Source organism: Zonotrichia leucophrys, chromosome 3, assembly GCF_028769735.1.
Source record: "Zonotrichia leucophrys gambelii isolate GWCS_2022_RI chromosome 3, RI_Zleu_2.0, whole genome shotgun sequence".
NCBI classification, from domain to species: Eukaryota; Metazoa; Chordata; class Aves; order Passeriformes; family Passerellidae; genus Zonotrichia; species Zonotrichia leucophrys.
This window is the reverse complement of record NC_088172.1, coordinates 67,201,886-67,219,384: the sequence shown is the minus strand read 5'-3', so window position 1 is coordinate 67,219,384 and position 17,499 is coordinate 67,201,886. Positions and strand designations below refer to the sequence as shown.

General features: G+C 41.8%; 1 protein-coding gene across 2 annotated transcripts; it reads right to left on the bottom strand.

The window, feature by feature from the left end:
• Positions 1-5,869: 5,869 nt before the first annotated feature.
• Positions 5,870-16,756, bottom strand: MPC1 (mitochondrial pyruvate carrier 1). Of its 2 annotated transcripts, XM_064708660.1 has the most exons (5): positions 16,583-16,756; positions 11,627-11,630; positions 9,308-9,404; positions 7,576-7,708; positions 5,870-6,872 (listed from the first exon to the last, which is right to left on the bottom strand). In XM_064708660.1, exons 1-5 carry the CDS (start codon positions 16,651-16,653, stop codon positions 6,854-6,856), a joined length of 324 nt encoding a protein of 107 aa, XP_064564730.1. In that variant the 5' UTR covers positions 16,654-16,756; the 3' UTR covers positions 5,870-6,853. The 2 variants fall into 2 exon arrangements, with proteins under 2 accessions (XP_064564730.1, XP_064564729.1); XM_064708659.1 differs by lacking the exon at positions 11,627-11,630 and having other exon boundaries at positions 16,583-16,753.
• Between the last annotated feature and the right edge of the window lie 743 nt (positions 16,757-17,499).

Sequence of the window (17,499 nt, the reverse complement as noted above, 5' to 3'; positions counted from 1 at the left end):
GCCGCCCGCGGAATAGACCTTCGCACGGCAGCGTGATTTGCATGAGCACGATGAGCACAGGACATAGAACACAGAACACAGCGGGTGCGCAGGGCCCCGGTAGAACCGCGTTGGGACGCGCTGATGCTGGGGTACCTCGTACAGGCGGAACTTCCTTAGCATCAGTTTCTGCCCGTTGCCTGGGGTCCTATTGCTTGGCACCACCGAGCAGAGCCTGGCTCTTCAAATGATGCGCAGGAAATTCCAGTTGAATACGGGCGAGAACGTCTCTACTATGCAGGCGACCTAGCACTGGAACAGATTGTCCCGAGAGGTTGTGTAGTCTCCCTCAGTGGATGTGTCCAGCAACCATCTGGATGCGATCCTGTTCTGTGATTGCTCTGATCATAACGTAGGGCTCTAATTTCCTGTATTCCTCCCTACCCTTGTGTTCTTTGCCTTTGGAAGTGGGATGTTTGAATGAATACTGCTGAAAGGTTAAGATCAGGGGTTATAAAAAATCTTAAACAAGAGGTCCTACAGAGACCTACTGGGAGCATGGTAGAAAACAAAATGTAGAGCTGCTTTGGGGACTTGCCTAATAGGTAAGTTCCCATCCACCTAATGACACTCCACCTCAATTCTGCTGTGTGGTGCAAACAGCTCACATCACACAAAGCAGCAGCTTCTGCAGGCCTCTGAAGGGAACGGAGCTTAACAGTGGGGAATGAATGCCCTTCGTATTTTTGAAGAGATCCTGTGCTTCTGAAAATTCAACTGTGAACATATTCCAACAAGCCTGCATTGCTGACAATGACAGGTAGTGGTGATGAAAAAACAAGGAAGCAATAGCTGAATAAGATATCTTTTTTCTTACACCTCATTTCGGGAAACCCATCTCTTCTAATTTGTCTGCAGATCAGACTAAGTCACAAGCCACACAGTGGCTTCATCCAGCTTCATGGTAATTGTTTCTGCTGTGACTCAAACCTTTCCAGATGCAGTCATCACTTCTCTAGGGACACAAAATAACCTCTCATAGGTCTCTGATCTAGAAAAATGAAGCATACAAAAACCAGCTACAGATGAGCTACTACCCAGTATGCTTGGCAGGTACCTGGTAGTAGTCAGGTGTGTGTGTGATTCACAGAACACTCTGAGCTATTGCAAAGCTTTGGAGGGAAAGGTGAAAGCCTTTATTGGCTTACTGTGGCCAAAACAACACATGTGCAATGAAGTACCAAACAGCCTTGTGAGCTGTTCTGTGTGTGTGGCATCATACACTCAGATCAGGTAGTGCAGATGCTTGGGTTAGCTGATACACTACTGGATACCCTGCCAAATGTTTGAACCTTTCCTGTTACTAACAATAATCTGGCTGAGAGCTGATGCTGATGTTTACCAAATTACAGTAAAGCAAACACAAAGTAATGGATAGGTTACTGATCACACTGCTGGCTTTCTGCTTTGCTTGCAGATGACCCATAGAATCAAGTGCACCTTGTAATCGTTGCTTTGCATGGCTTCCCCATGAACAAACATAGCAATTGTTTAAGGATTTTAAGTCATCCTAGGTGCGAGGAGATGTGGTATGTCCAAATCTTCAAGATAGGAACATTTGAGATAATCTTGCTACTCCCTTGGCACTGAAACAAGTTAAAATCTGGAAATCTTTCTGTCCTGAAACTGTGATCTCAGATCCAGTCAGAGCCCAACTGCAGTGACAGATTAGAGGAGATTAATATCATGTCCTGTCAGAAGACACCTTTAAGGTTTCACACTACCACAATTCCTCTTGAAAAAGGATACTGATACAATTTACATCACTCGATACCACTCTGAGAAGGCACTCCTTTAGTTAACACATACCTTAGGACTAGAAACACGATTATGAAATTATTCCCATCAGCCTATAAGTCAACATCAATTAGAGCAAGTTACAGCAGTGATTCTCCTCTGACTAAGTTATGTACTAAATGCTTTCAAAATTATTAAATACTTTCCAAATTTTAAGTGGCTTACTTTGTACCTTTACATTTTCCTAACACAATGGACCAAATATAGCCACTAGGTAAGTGCTGCCATAACTGACATTGCCTTCTCTTGCACCAAAGGCTGGGTTTGGACCAGTTATCTCCATACAAGTTTCACTTAATGAGAAAGACATGACCCAGATTTCAGACAAAATGAATAAGTGTAAAATTCCTAGCCTTGTTGCCATAGTTACTCGAAACCTGCTATTAAAGAAGATGGGAAGACAGGGAAAAGATGAAGAGTAGGAAAAGAAGAAAGCAATATTATGGTCAGGCTTAGGCCATGTGATAAAGAGAGGCAATGATCTGGAAGGAGCAGGACCCCAGTGATGACACTCAGAGCAGGTTATCCAGAAAACCAATATTTCTGCCTTCTGGCTGCTATTGAGTTGATTCAATGGACACTGGTTATTTTTAAGTGGTTACCACAGTGCCTAAATGCAGTGCACTAGTAGGTATTAGATCTGCAAAGGCAGAAAGGGATTGGGCAGGGAGGGACAGATTTCTCCACAATTAATTTAATAAAGAAATTGCCTCATTGATTGCCTTTCTACTTTATAGAGATTGTAAAACTTGCAGCAATATCTTGCTTAATCAGAACAAACTTTTTAGCCTTTGTGTAAGTTGGCAGCAGAAATACTCCAGCTCTACAGAAGCAGAACTGCAGTCATATTGCATCAGGCAGTGAGCACTCTTCTTCCCCAATGCAGACAGGACCAAGGCACCCTGTGAGACACAGACTGAAAACCTAAGAGAGCTGGTAACTGTGCTTGTGAATATTTCCTATATTACTGTTTTATATTCTGGTAATAACTTTGAAGTCTGTCACGTGAGCACGAAGAAACATTGTGTTCATTAAGGGCTTGGGACTAAGGGATATGAACATACTACTCTAATAGGTTATTTTATTACTTGTTTCTATCTCATATTTTTATTCCTGATCTTTTTAAATGCCTTCACATTCTTAGAACGGGCATGTAAAGAAATTACTTGTGTCTGCATCCATACCAGTGTAATACAGATTCATGTTCACTGGAAACACACACAGTTGAAGTAAATGCATTTGGTAGTTTGATGAGTTTGATGCTCTACATATTAGTTTGACCATAACAGAGTTTGTATTAGCATTCATGCAAGAACTCAGGGAAAACACTGGAGTAGTTATAAGACTGGTCTGTCCTAGTCTAGGACTATATTTTCTTAGCACTTTATTTCCATGTCAAAACCTGTCTGTGTCCCAAGGAGAAAACTCTCCTTTTTTTACTGCCTCGTCTGTCTCTAAACTTACTGAGGCTTTCCCCACCCAATTCTCTGCTCTGCTGTCCTTGCTCAGATGACACCATTGTGCTTTGTATGGAGAATAAAAGGTAACCCTCAATGCTATGGAGAACTACATTTTAATACAAATGGGTTTTCTCTGAGAGCTGGCAGGCTGCATTGGTAGCACTGGGGCCAAGAGATTTTTCTGCTGGTTTTAGAGTAGGGAACATTCACTTTATACAGAAGCCTTAGAAGTAAAAATCCTCCAAAATAAAACAAAAATAATAAAAACACCCCCAAACAAAAACAAACTCCAAAAACCCCCAAAACAGCCCCACCACCCGTATACTGCAGCATTGGCTAAAATGATTATAAAGCATGAGACAGTTGTGTGAGGTTGAACAAGATTCACTATCAGTAGGTGTTATTACGTCATTACATTAATTAAAGAATCCTTGCAAAGTAATTCCCTCTCTTCCGACCACACAATAATTATAGTTATTGCTTTCTGTCATGTAATTACCATGCCACCAAATTATTTCCACATTTGAATCATAAATCATCAAGCTTCCAGATCAAGAACACTCAATCTTGCATTAGCAGAAGAGATTGTGAGCTAATTTGATGCCATAGTCAGTTAGTCTTAAGTCTTCCCTTTCAAAAGTGACTGAAGACATCTCCAGCTCAAACTGGGGAGAAAGGGGGAAGGGACAGACTGAGAGCTTAGCTGGTACTCTCTCCCACTTGAATTCCTAAGGGCCTTGCATTCCTTACCAGCAGAGTAGCAGGACTTGCTCAGAAAGATGAGAAATTCTTTTCTGTCTGAAGACATGAAAGAAGACAGCAGCTGTTGCTATAGCAGTAACCACTGCAGCAAGAGAGGAAAGGCCACGTGGTTCCCAGCTCACTGTGGTGGAACAGAAGCAGAACACACAGGGCAGTGCCTGGGAGCAGAGCAGCACAGGTTTCTAGTGAGAGGATATATCACACAAATGAAAGTTGTTATTAAACCAAGCTGTGAAATTAAAACCAAGCAGGTATTTCAGAACAATAGCAAGTACAGACAAGCCCTATAATCTTATAAATCCAAAGCAAATACTGAGATCTAACTTATAATTAATCAGTGAAACTCACATAGCCCCATTCTTTCATCCAGTGCTACCTGAGGGGAGTAAGAAAAGAACAAAAGGAAGTACCATTAAGGTTTTCAAACTCAAGAATACACCGTCTCTGGTCCTCTTTAAGCTATTGTTCTCCTCTTCGGATTATCCTAAGCAGCCCCATCCTAAAACAGCCAGATGCCAGTGTGTTTCAGCGTTTTGCGTCTGAGGAGTAGGGTGCTGACTAATCCTAGAATTATTTATTTCAAGAACTCCTTTTAATAATATTGCACTGATCCCCTTACACCCAGCACCTTTAAACAAAGAAATGGTATGTAAACAGCTTGACAATTAATGCTTTGATTAACACAGGCCAGAGCCACTTGGTGGCACTCTGCCCATATAAACTATTTTTGTCACTAGGCAGACTGACAGGCACTGGAAATCCAGCCCACACTGGATTTCCCTTCCCAAATAGGGCCAGGTCCCTTCAAGTCCCACAAAAAATGGTTTGTTGCCACCCTTCCCCTTTTCTAAGTTTGTATGGGCTGCAGGAAGCATCCCTGGTTTAACATCTAATTAAAGCAGGGTAAAGCCCACTTTCCACCTGCAATTCACTCTTGCTCTAGTCCAGTATGAAAGAATTTGAGCCTTATCACAGTGAATGGATAAGAGGAAGAAAGAAGGAGAGAGATAGAAGGAAAAGTATGGTGCAACTACCAGGAAAATGAGAGAAGGGACTCCTGCAAATGGCATCCTCTGGGTAAAGGAGCTAAGACAAGCAGAGCTTACGAACATTGATCAAAGTAGGTGAGGGTAGAGTACAGCCTGCACTGCAGGCTTCGTGCAAGAGCAGCATAAAACATTTCACACCAATGAAGATCAAGCTCAGTTGTAGCTTATTTTTCCCTCCAAAGTAATATAATAACTATAAGGTGCCAAAATAATCAGCTGTCCTTATCTGCTCGTGTCTCACTACTCATTTGTACAGAAGTCTAATGGTGCTTCTATTCCAGGAGATAGGGAGATGACTACTTTTGTGACAAAACAGCAGTACTGAAGGGGCAGCTTTTTGCAGTAAGTTTTCTAAAGCAAGAAGCAGCAGGCAGTACCAGTTTTAGCCATCCAGCAGATGTGCCCTATTTGCATCTATGTCCATCAAAAAAAGTTACCGTCACAATAGAATAGAATTAGAAGATGGTCAATTAAGACTTGCTCTAATTACAAGACAATAGCTAATACTGACTTTAGTTATACGAGAGCTCTGAATTCAACCCTGCCTATCACACTAAAACTACTAAGTCTAAGTACACACACACACTTTTTGCTGCTGGGGAAGAAGTTTTAGGTACTGGGATCCACAGGACACTTACCTAGATTCAGTACATACCATTTACTTTTTCAGCCTGATTTGCTTCATGATGTTGCAGTAATAAAGTGACACTCCATGATAAAATTTCACTTTTGAGTCTGTTACCACAGTATGAAAAACAAAACTTTTCCAGGTATTCAAGAGTTTTATTGCCATTTGGAATATGTTTATTGTTCAAAAACATTGCACTGAAAAAAAATCTGAACATATGTTCTCACATTCTTTGTCAATTTTACCTTTACAGCAATGTAACTTTCAGGCAGATCATGCAGAAAAACCACTCTCACAATGAAGTCAAAAACTACTGAAAGGCACTTGGCATCTTTCAGATCTTAGACTCCAAACAAGTTCAGTTTTTGCCTGTGTAAGAATTACATACATCTAGAATAACTCAAACAGTAGGAAAAAATAAAATCCACATAGAACTTCTTAAAGAACAGTATCAGGCTTTGTTGCCTTCCTTCATTCAGTGCTATGCTTTTGTTTTCCCAAGCCTTCTTTAAATAGTGTGCGACATAAAAATGGATGTTAATGAAGTCTCTTTACTGAGAAAAGGCATGCAGTGAGGGAAGGGGGATGGCTGCTCACCCCAGGCTGCCTATCTACACATTTGTTCTTGTAGATCAGCAAGCCACTGCTTAAGTTAAAAAAAAATAGAATAGGAATGAATGCACTCAAGTTAAATGGCTTTTAAGAATATGTTAATACAAACAATGATACCACCTACAGTTCTGTTTACTGACCTCTGTTCATGTTGATTTTAAAATGAGTTTTGTCAAACCATCATGGGCCACTTTTGTACACTGTTAGATAAAAAAGTTGGTGTTCAAATATTGCTTGTTATTTGGGTGGCTAATGTTTTATTAAAAGGGTAGTTATTAAAGATCAGTAAGGCAGCAAGACTTTAAATGTAATGGTTTACATCACTGAATGTACTTTTTAAAAGGCAAGATAAAAATATTATTAGAAGAATTCTTGGTGGGGTCATATTCATAATGGGTGTTTCTGTTTCATCCCCACTGTAATTGTCACAGCAACTGTAGATGGCATGTCTTCCTTGGTTGTCATTCAGGATGAATACATTCCCTGGCTCATTTCAAGTAATATATTTAGTTCTTTTTCTCCAGCCTGCCAAAAGAAAAACAGCTTTTGTAAGAGTGAATATTGAAATACAATTGCTATTAAAAAAACTTTATGAATGAAGGACATTGTGCAAAACTGCAAGTAGACTTGTCTCCGCATAAGTTACTGACCAGTCTCATTTTTTAATTTACATTTCAGAAGGTTTCATTCTCGATTGTTCCACAATAGTTTCTTGGGGCAGAAGAGAGAAAAGCCATAATCCTGATCAGCAGGATTGCTTGGGGCAGTGTCTGCACTGCTTGCTACACAACCAGGGTGTGAGACTGATCACAGTCTGTTCCCCAGACCCACTCAGTTGGCTCCACATCATGTATGGAACAGTCGGCTCTGATAGGTTTTGTGCAACTTCTTTTCCAGATGTACAGCTCCTTCACAGTTTGCAGACAAACCAAGAAACTGCACAAAAAAACCCCAAAATAGCCAGCAGCTGCTGAAGGCCCTGTCTACACTCCCTCACGACCACAAGGGCTTCCTGCCTTTTCTGTGTGCAGACCTCAGAAGGTTCAAAGGAGGTGCAAAGCAGAAAGTTCTGCCTACTGACAACAAGCTTGTTAACAGGTTTGCAAAAGGTAATGAAGTTAAACAAGTTCAGAAACCATGAAGAGCTTTGCACCACAGTTAAAAATCACTATCAGAGTATTCCAGGAGCCATCAGTGTATGACTTTCCCATTTAAAAATGTGACTTGCCTGTATTTGATCAGTCGTCCTCCTTGAATAAGTTGTGCAATTTCATTAGTGAAGTGGCATGCAAAAAGAAGCCAGTTTCTTGGCTGCACTTTGTAGGCAAATCTCATGAAAGTCAAGGAGTAACAACACAGTGCTGCAAAGGATGATAGATCTTGTTAAGAGACTGTAAATGTCTGCATTTTGTTGAGTCACAATTTTCCTACTAGTAAGATGTAATGACAGGCAGAAGATTTGTTGCTGCTTATGAGTTTTCCAACCACCCTACAAACTTTGAGGATCCAATGCAAGAAGACAAAACAGTGCTCACTTCTACTACACAAGAAAATCTACATGGCTGCAGCTTCCCATAAAAATTCATCTTACTCATACACTATCCTGTGATGCAACTGAAGTCTTATTAGTTTATTATCTAAATTACCTCATCCAGAAAATAGGAGTTTATCTCAATGAGACATAGTCTGTCATATACTATTATTCTGACAATTTCTAAGACAAAGTATTTTTAAAGACACTAATCACTTAAATAGAGTTCTTTCTGGGTACATTTTAAGATCAGGAGCTTTCAGTGTCCAGGGAATCATGAACATTCAGAAACATGAAGCTTTGTTATTAGCTTTCCGGAAAGATGAGAAACTATTTTGATCTACTCTGCTACCATAATTTAAATATAGGAAACTACAACCCAAGAATTCCCTAGTTTTGCAACGTTCTGACAGGCTTAAAGAAAAATTGGTAAATTAATTGTTCAAGGAAAACAGTCTTTTTAAAAGTACAAATATTCTTTTTACATCCCCTGCTTCTGTACACACAAACTATATAGACCTGCAAAACTTTAAAAAAGTGTCTCAACACTGCTGAGCTGGGTAGCTGCCTTCAAAACACTATTTGCAAAACAGTTTTGCTGTACTGGAGACTATTTAAACTATTCTTCTGTCTCAAGGAAGCTGATTAAGGGACTGAATTACTCTAAGCAGAGCCTAATGATAGTGGGACTATAAAATTTCTTAAGCCAAATGTATTTTGCTTGTGGGAAGAAGAATTACACAGAATTAAGTTAAGTGAATTAAGGAAGAGATATAATGCCAAAATTAAGCTAATAAATTAAAACTGCAAGATTTCTAATCCTAGAAAATAATTTGAACATAGAGACAGCTAGGCAAAAACTATACATGTTCTAAAGAGAGGTGGAAAAATATTATTATTGCATTTAAAAATAATTTCTCACTAAGAGTCACAATAGTCTCTCATAGACAACTACTTTGCAAAGAGTTAAAGCTTTCTTTGCTGCTTCTTGCACCCTGCTGACCAATCATTACCATTTCTTCACTTTGTCAGTGCTGATAAATACTTAAATCTCACACTAACTACAAAGGATCATTGTTCTTTATACAAAGAATAAAACTGAGCAGAGATACATTTTGAACAAGTGTGTGCAATAGCTTAAGATAATACAAATTATACTTCAGGAGACAATCTGGTCTCAAAAACTGCTAAGGCTCAAGAGCTGCCTCACTCTTCCCTCCCAAATTAGTGGAAAGCTTTCAAAAAAAGAGCCCTGCAGTTTTTCAGTACCTCAATTTAAACAGTGTCTAAAGTTATGTAACAAGATATTTGATATCTACATCTGCTTTGATCACAAGTTTGCAGACAACTAATAACATATCACTGCCTAAATGACAGAAACTGTGTTCTGCAGTCAGTTTCCTAACAAGAAGTTTGTCTCAGGTCTTACCAAATGTCATTCTGCCACTAATAATTTCTGGCGATTTCTTCATGTCATTAAAAGCAGCAACAGGAAGACCCCAGTTGGCAACTGGCCCCCAAAAGTGCTGTGAAGAGGGAAAACAACAATCAAGTTAAACAGAAACAAAAATCACCTGCAGTAGTCTTACAGATTTTTCTTAGCCACACATAACTAGAAGGGAGGGTTATTGGTAAAATTCCAAGAAAATACAGATTTCTAATGTAAGAGAGAAACTAAACCTTTCTTTTAGGGGTACCTACCCTTCAGAAGGAAAGGTAAAGGAACCTACTCTGGATCTTCTTTTAGATCAGAGAGGAACTATCTAGAGCCATTGAAATAGAATTCTGTGTAATTATAGCTTAGCAGTCATTAACTATCTGATTGGTATTGTCATATTTATAGCTCACTTCTGCACAGAGAATTAGCATTTCCCTCTTTCAATTAAGGCTACTCAAAAATATAATGAAAATGTAAGGACTTGATGTAGTGAAGAACTGAAGGTGTTTTCATTTTATGCTGAGGATGAAGAAAAGCTCAGCAGGCATCTTGTGAGTGCTTACACCCTCTCTTTGATAGAATGGGGCCAGCAAGCAAAGCAAACTTTACCCTGCACTACACCTGCAATTGCTGAAACTATTTGGTGATCAGTTAAAACTCAGTAATTCAACAAATGTCAGAGGAGAGCAGTTAGCAACAGGTGTGTACACAGATAGAATAGAGACAAGAAGTGGAAAGGATCAAATCAGAAAAACTGACAAGTTTATTTTGATGAGAATTATCTAAGACTCTAAACTGAGCAAAATAATGACTTAAGTTCAATTTCTGCTACTGTTATGAGCAAAAAGGCTTCACCAGAATTCTTTCCATACAAGATGCACACAGTATTTGCCTCAGCTTCTTCTAAGTAGAAACTCATTCTCAGAAGTAACTTGGCCAGATACAACAAAAGAGATGCACCTCACAAGAAAAAGCTTTGCAGATATCAGCTATATCTATTCTTTTGACACTTCCTGTAACTATAACATGTTTAATGATTTGGAATTATCAGGGGGTATTTAAATTATTTGCAATTTTCATTCTAAGATAGTCTTGCTTGTAACAGTGCAGCCAGACTAAAAGCCACACTTGCTTCCTGCAGTTGCAATAGAAGAAACTTAAATAGAAAAACGTGAGTTTAAGTTACACACACAATAGTTCAATTTCAGTGCAATAGTATTTCTGCAAATTCAGATTTATAACAGTACTCTGAAGATCAGAGTAAAAGCATTTGTGTGCTATATTCCTAGTGATAGGAAAACTGACATCTGCAGTGGTTATAGCCTCTCAAGTGCATCAGAGGTAACATGGCACAACTGAGGAGAGTTGCATGACTACATGGTATTTAAAATATACCACCACACCAAAGCAAACTTCAAATGGAGGGACACTACCTGTACTTGGTGATGGTTTTATAGTCATTTCAGGGGTCTCATTTGAACAACTGCAGTTTATGAAAAATAAGCTTTTTTACTGAATCTCTGAAACAGTTGCAGTTTTTAAGAATATGACTGACAACTACTGTTTTGAAAAGTAAATTAAATCAGTTTGGTATTTTTACTTAATCAATTGCCATTAGAACATAACCAAATAATACATCATAGATTTTGGACCATTCAAATCCAGGCTGTGCAAGCTGAAGAATCATCAGGAAACAAAAGTAGTGCAGCAGTAGCTTTTCTCTGCTGACAAGGAGTTTTATCTGGAACCTTGAGATGGCTATCAGGCTTCACGGTCTCCAGGCAGGCAGCCCTTTGAAGTCTCACAAAAATAAAAATACATCCAATAAGTTTGTCTTTTCTCTAGGTAGAAGAGCCACTCTTCCATAGCATTACAATTCACAGTACAACAGGCATAAAATTCCCACTTCCAGTTTCAGAGGCAAACTGAAAGGGTCCAGGACAGAAGAAGAGTGCAAGATGAGTTATTTTGTACACTTATTGTCTGGCTTGAAGGCTGTTAGAGATAAGCCAGGTAGTCTGGTTATGTAACAATATTGCTGTTATGTAGAATAAAGGGTTTCACACTGCTCTGATCTCCTTAGCAAAAGAGCATGGAAAAGACAAAGCCCCTTGAATTTAAGACATTCTGAAGATGACTTGGTCATCTTAGCCTCAAACTTGCAATTAAATATTCCTAGTGCATCACTTCTGGAGGTTTGTATTATGCATTTCAAGTGCAGACAAAGTCATAACAGTACTAAGGGAAAAAGACAGCAAGTTACTGAAGTGAGGAACAATGTGAAACCAGATATCCCCTCCCTTTTCTTACCGTACTGTTCAAGTGCACCATCATCGTTTTCCATTCAAAAAGCACATGAAAGAAAGGAGAAAAAAACCCAACACATTAGTTTCTTTCATAATCTACATAAACAAAAGCATACCACAAATAGAAAATAGGCACAAGTCAGGAAGCTGTCATGGCATTAACTTAAAATAATGCATCGGTGTTTAAAAAAATCCCATTTCCCACAAGAGCTATCACTGTGACAAGTGTTTGCTGCTCTTTTTCCCAGCTACATAAAATCCCATTATGGTCAGTGGAAGACATTCAACCCTTCAGAGCATCCAAGATCCCACCCCAGCGACTTTAAATGATGCCAAAAGACATCAAGCTTAGTAATGGCAAAGCTAAACAGCTAAAATTCTTCAGTGAAAGCTTTGAAGTTGCTTGGAATTCTCTGTATACCTCTGTAAGTAGATCAAACCAAAGACTGCCAGATATCTTCCTGTCACTAAATTTGGGCCAACTGTGGCTGTACCAAACATGAGCTATACATTGTTATATGAGAATGTTATACACATTCTCAGTGATATATACAATTACACTTCTGTCCTGTATGGGGTTCATTTCAGTGATAATCTAGGTACCAGTTTAGGTAATAACTTAATGATCTATGCACAAAAGATAGACTACAGCATACATTTAATATTGTTTGCTGTTAACAAAAGCTTACTAACTTTTAAACACCTTCTTTCTAATAAAGGTACCGACAAGACTTAGTTCTGAATTATGACTTACAAGAAGGCACTTCTTATGAGAAATAGGTAGGCTAATAGAAAGCCTGAGTTGCAGAACACTTTGTAACCATTACTTCCCTCACCCTGATTTCCATGTTCTTAGATGGCCATTTTATAAAAATGGTAAGGGCGCAGTCAGGTCTACTCACAGTCAGGTCTACTCAGGAAATCACAAAGGATGTGTGTTTCAGTGAGGCTTCACTACAAACCGGTTCAAGGTGCTTCATTTCGATCCCCTTGACTAGTCTAACCACTTGTTGTTTGTTTTCTCTTTAACTGACCGGCAGTAACAGTTGACTGAAGTTCACAAGAGAAACGTAAACTTAAATTTCTTCATAAAACCTTAACTAAACAAGTTCAGATGTGTCTTCTGTCACCACGTTTTGTGCCAACAGAATTCAGCCTTAATTTTTAAAGTGAAAGTTGTTTCCAGGGAAGTGAAAGCCTAAAATAGAATCAAACTGATACTACTTTAACAGAGTAGGCAGCTCTGGCTAAGGTCTTACAAGGTTATCCTTACAATCACATGGGAGTGGAAAACATCCTTATAGAAGAGGGCAAACCAAGGGCACATAGACTCTCCCAGGAAACAGGCATCCAGCCCCAAAGCTCTGCAGCCAAGAGAGTTGCAACACATGCACCGCATCCAATAGTGAGGATACTGCCCCATGTTGGACCCGTCTATTTCTGACGTGACTCCATTCCAAATTAGTAGTTTCCAAGAACTAAATTCAGTCCTTGACAAAGAAAACATTGAACTAATGTTTTCAGAACTGTGAACAGCAACTGTTCTGGACTTAGTTTCCAAGTATCAGTTTTCTATATAACTGTCTAGACCAGACAAGAGGAACCCAGACAATACCTTGTATCGGTACTAAGTTCATTCCAAAAAGACTGCAGTGGGAAAGACTTAGTTCTCTAAAATTTCTGCATGTATTTTCCTCATTCTGGCAATACGAACATTAGTAGGCCAGGGACCATTCTGCAAGTATAGGAGAACTGTCACCATGTGTTTTCCCCATACTGCCATCCCCCAAGCGGAAGGGGCACTACCCTTCTGCAAAAGGGCAGATTGTTCAGTTCTCAGAGCACACAAGACGAGCAGGTGTGTGTCCTTCAGTTTCTACCACATATCACAGAGAACTTTTTATTTTAAAGTTTTGACATCCTCATGTTTAAATATTTACTAAAGAGAACTGAAGATCAGCTAATTTTGGTTCTATTACCGATGCTACCTCCTCTGAAGTTTGTTTAAATTAAAAGAGTTCCTAGACAGCTCACATCAGTTTAAGTGCTCAGACTTTCCAGGGAATGCACTACCTCTATTTCAAAGCCCTCTCTATTAACAGAGTCGCTACATTTGCATTGCTGAGTCATCAGGAAGAGACGTTTCAGAAGTACCCCAGCACACTGCAATGTCCATGCCTCTTTTCCTGTTACCAGGAGATTTTTGCATTCCGTGCAATTCATTATGTGATCAAAGCAATTTAGGCTTCCACCACAAGAAGATGACAGCTTGCCTAGAATGATGTGATCTGTCTTAAAAGAGGAGGGAAGCTGTTTTATTAGATGTTTTTCAGAAGATGTTTTAAATCAATAGGATAGGAAATAAGAGGATACAGTTGCCTACTATTATTGGCTTGGATAATATGACTATAGTGACAGCTGTCATTTTTAGAATCTGGAGGAAAAAAAAGCAACTTCAGGTTCACAATACCTAGGGCTGCCAGGCTTTAATATGCTAATCAGCTAGCTTTAAATAACATTACTGCTGCATTTTACAAGCAGGAAAAGTCTACCTACAGCTTATGTTCTTACTATGCTCATTTTGAAGCATTAGGATGCAGTTAGGGTAAATTTGCATTTATAAGATTTACAGTTATTCAGATCCCTATTAATCACCTCTAGAGAAAAGCCAGATGTGAAACTGGCAGAACAATTAATTTTTAATGACAGTTTTAAAAGCAACTTCTCCTGTTTCTTTGTGCAAGACCTAAAAGCCAACCCATGACATAATGCATTTCTAATGCCAGACATATCCACTGAGCAAAGCAGCATGCAATCATTTTGCTTGCTTTCATGTTTGCAGGTTATGAAGCTGAAATTGAAGCTCCTTATTCCAAAAGATGTCTTCAAGTTTTTGATTGCCCCAAGCCATAATAATGGAGCACTTAATCCACCACTTTGGGTAACCTGAGTCATTCTATTGAGGTCAAAGCCTATCACCGGTATCCCAAACAGCACCTTAGTTCATTAATTCTGACAAACAAGTTTCACATTTATAAAGCCTTGATTCCTTGCAGTGGTTAGATGCTGATTTTTGGAACAGACACCACAGCCTCAGAGCTTTTAAGACACCTTTTCTCCATGAACAAAGAAAGGACTTTTTTTCAGGCTAGAGTCCCTTAATCTGGGGAAGAAAACACCTTCAGGAAGAAATGCAAAAAGATAACTTTCCATTTCTTCTGAGGCAGAAGACAGACAAGACAGCTATTTAAATTTTAAACACAACAAAAAGCCAATAATTTACGCACATCTCCTAGTGAGCAAGAAACAATGCTGAAAGGCCAGAGCAGATGGAGCAACTGGCTTTAGCTCTTCATGACATACCCAGTAACAGGAGTACAAATTAAGCAGGTACCTTCGTTATAGCAAGGCAAAACACATTCCATCCACAATGGCAGAAACCTGCGGCATGCTCTTTTTACTGAGATACAGCCACATATACCGCTTGTTTGAAAACTGGATGAAACACATCTGAAAGGTTTTTTGTTTAAAACTTCTCAGTCTTGGGCAAGGATACAGATATTTCCAGTAACTGTGATGACATTAGGAAGAACCTGTTATCTCACCTGGATGTTTGTTCTTCTAATTATGAAGTAGATTACTGGTTTAATGGCTATTTACACGGTTCACATGAATAGTGTTTCAATCAATTAAATGTTAACACTCATATGCATCTATCAAGCTTACATGGCTTCCTCAAGACTTTCAAAAGGAATCACAGAAGCCTGCTCTGGAGTTTTGTTTTGCTTCAAGGTTGTTCTCTTGCTTCTCATTTTTTTGCCCCTCTGTTTCTGTGGATTTTGATATTGTGAATGCCAAACAAATTGAGCAAGCTTTCCAGTGCCTCACCATGCCCACGATAAAGCACTTATTCCTAATATCTAATCTAAGTCTATCCTCCTGAAGTTTAAGGCTTTACATTATAATCCCTCAGCCATGCAGCCTTATACCACCTCCTGCTACTTGAGCCAAGACTACCTTTCTCAGATAAACAGATGTCCTCCTACATGCTTGCTTAACATCAAACACAAGGTGCAATAGATGTAGGCAAAACAGCAAGCAACAGCTACAGCGAAAGGTTGCTCAACCACCTTTATTAGAAGAGATCATTTTTATTTGTTTAGTTTGTCAAACAGCCTGTCAGCTGAAGAAACGTCAGCCTGCCTACCCGAGACTCCTCCACAGTGGTTCAACAAGATTTAAGTATACCAAAACTGTTCTTGAAAGCAGTCTTACAGTTGCAGTGCAGACTGCCATATCCCTCACGCAAGACAAAGCTTGACACAAGCACTGAGCTGTCCGGGAAGTGTCTCAAGCCACGCTCCCACGACAGCGGGACTCTGACAAGCCTCCGCAAAGAGACAGCTATTTACACGGACTCAGAGATTCAAATACCCGATCTTCAGACTGTATCTGTGATCAGGCTCGCTTTTGCCAAAGGCAGAGCGGAGCTCTCTCTGCCCTTGTGTCAGGCTGTCCCGGTGCCGGGGCTCCTGTGCCGCAGCGAGCGCCTGCCCGCGGCGGGGCGGCCCTGGCGGCTGTCACAGCCGGGACGGGAAGGTCACGCAGGGGCGCAGCTGCCGCGGCAGCTTCGAAGCGCGCCGCGTCACTTCAAGGTCAAGGCCGGTTTACTCGGGCTGGGGCGGGACAGCGACAGCCCCGACTGCCCCCGGGGGCAGAGGTGACGACGGGCGCGACAAGGGGAACGACGGGACATGACACCTCGGGGCCGGCTCCTCGCTGCCTTTCCCCTGGCCAGCCGCCGGCGAGGGCGACCTCGCTAGGGGTCAACCGGTGCCAACCGTCCGGGGCGCCCCGAGGCTGCGGGGAGCTGAGGAGTTCGGGGACCGAACGCTGCTCCCTACCGTCCGCCCGGGCAGGGCGGTGGACTCGGCGATAACGCCCCCCGCGCCGCGCTCACCTCATCAGATAGTCCCTGAACTCCTTGCTGCGCACATAGTCCACGGCCTTGCGGCCCAGCGCCGCCGCCATGGCGTCTCGGCGGCAGTGCGGTGTCCTTCGATCGCCCGCCTGGCCCGGCCGCCTGACGACGCCGCCGCCGCCGGTGACAACTGCCCCGCGCGCCGCCCGCCGCCCGCTTTACGGCACTGCGCGTGCCGCCCCGCCCCGCCCCGTCACCGCGGCGCTCTCGCCGCCCATTGGCTGCGGCGGCCCCGCCCCCCGCGCGCGCCCGGCCCGCGGAGACGGTCCCGGGCAGGGGGAAAGGCAGGGGCCGTAAAGCAACGCGGCGTGAGGAAGGGGGGAGAGCGTCGCAAAGCGCGGCGAGGAGGGGTCGCCGTGGGCCGAGCCGCCGGCGTTCTTTCGCAGCACGCGGGGATGCGTCGCGCGGCGGCTCCGCGGGCCGCGATTGGCTGCGGGGCCGCGGCAGGTGGCTCCCCATTGGCGCGCGCCGCCCCTCGCGGGGCGTGGGACTCCGCCCCCGGTGGCGCGAGCGCGGCGTGAGGGGAAAATGGGGCGCGGAGGGGGAATGGGGGCGGGAGGGAGCAGGTGACACGGTGAGGGCGGCAGAGCTCCGGGACGGACTAAGCTGGCAGGACGTGGCGTTGTCCTGTCTGGAAACATTCCAAACCCTCTGGACGCGTCCCTGCGTCACCTGCTCTGGGTGACCCTGCCTTGGCGGGGGATCTGGATTAAATGATCTCCAGAGATGCCTTCCAACCCCAGCTATCCTGTGATTCTGTGACAAGTACTTCGATAATTTTAGTTGGAATGGTCTAAGATCTCATCTCTGACCAGCACTTTCTATTTCATACCTGAGCAGAGGTTACTTACGTAGAAGGGAAGATAAACTCTAACCTTCCTAATGCTATCTCAAGA

Excerpts from the sequence above, each read along its gene's own strand:
- MPC1 (XM_064708660.1), bottom strand. The coding sequence starts at position 16,653 with ATGGCGGCGGCGCTGGGCCGCAAGGCCGTGGACTATGTGCGCAGCAAG. Across the intron at positions 7,709-9,307 it reads TAGTGGCAGAATGACATTTG|CACTGTGTTGTTACTCCTTG; the intron begins GTAAGACCTGAG and ends CATCCTTTGCAG.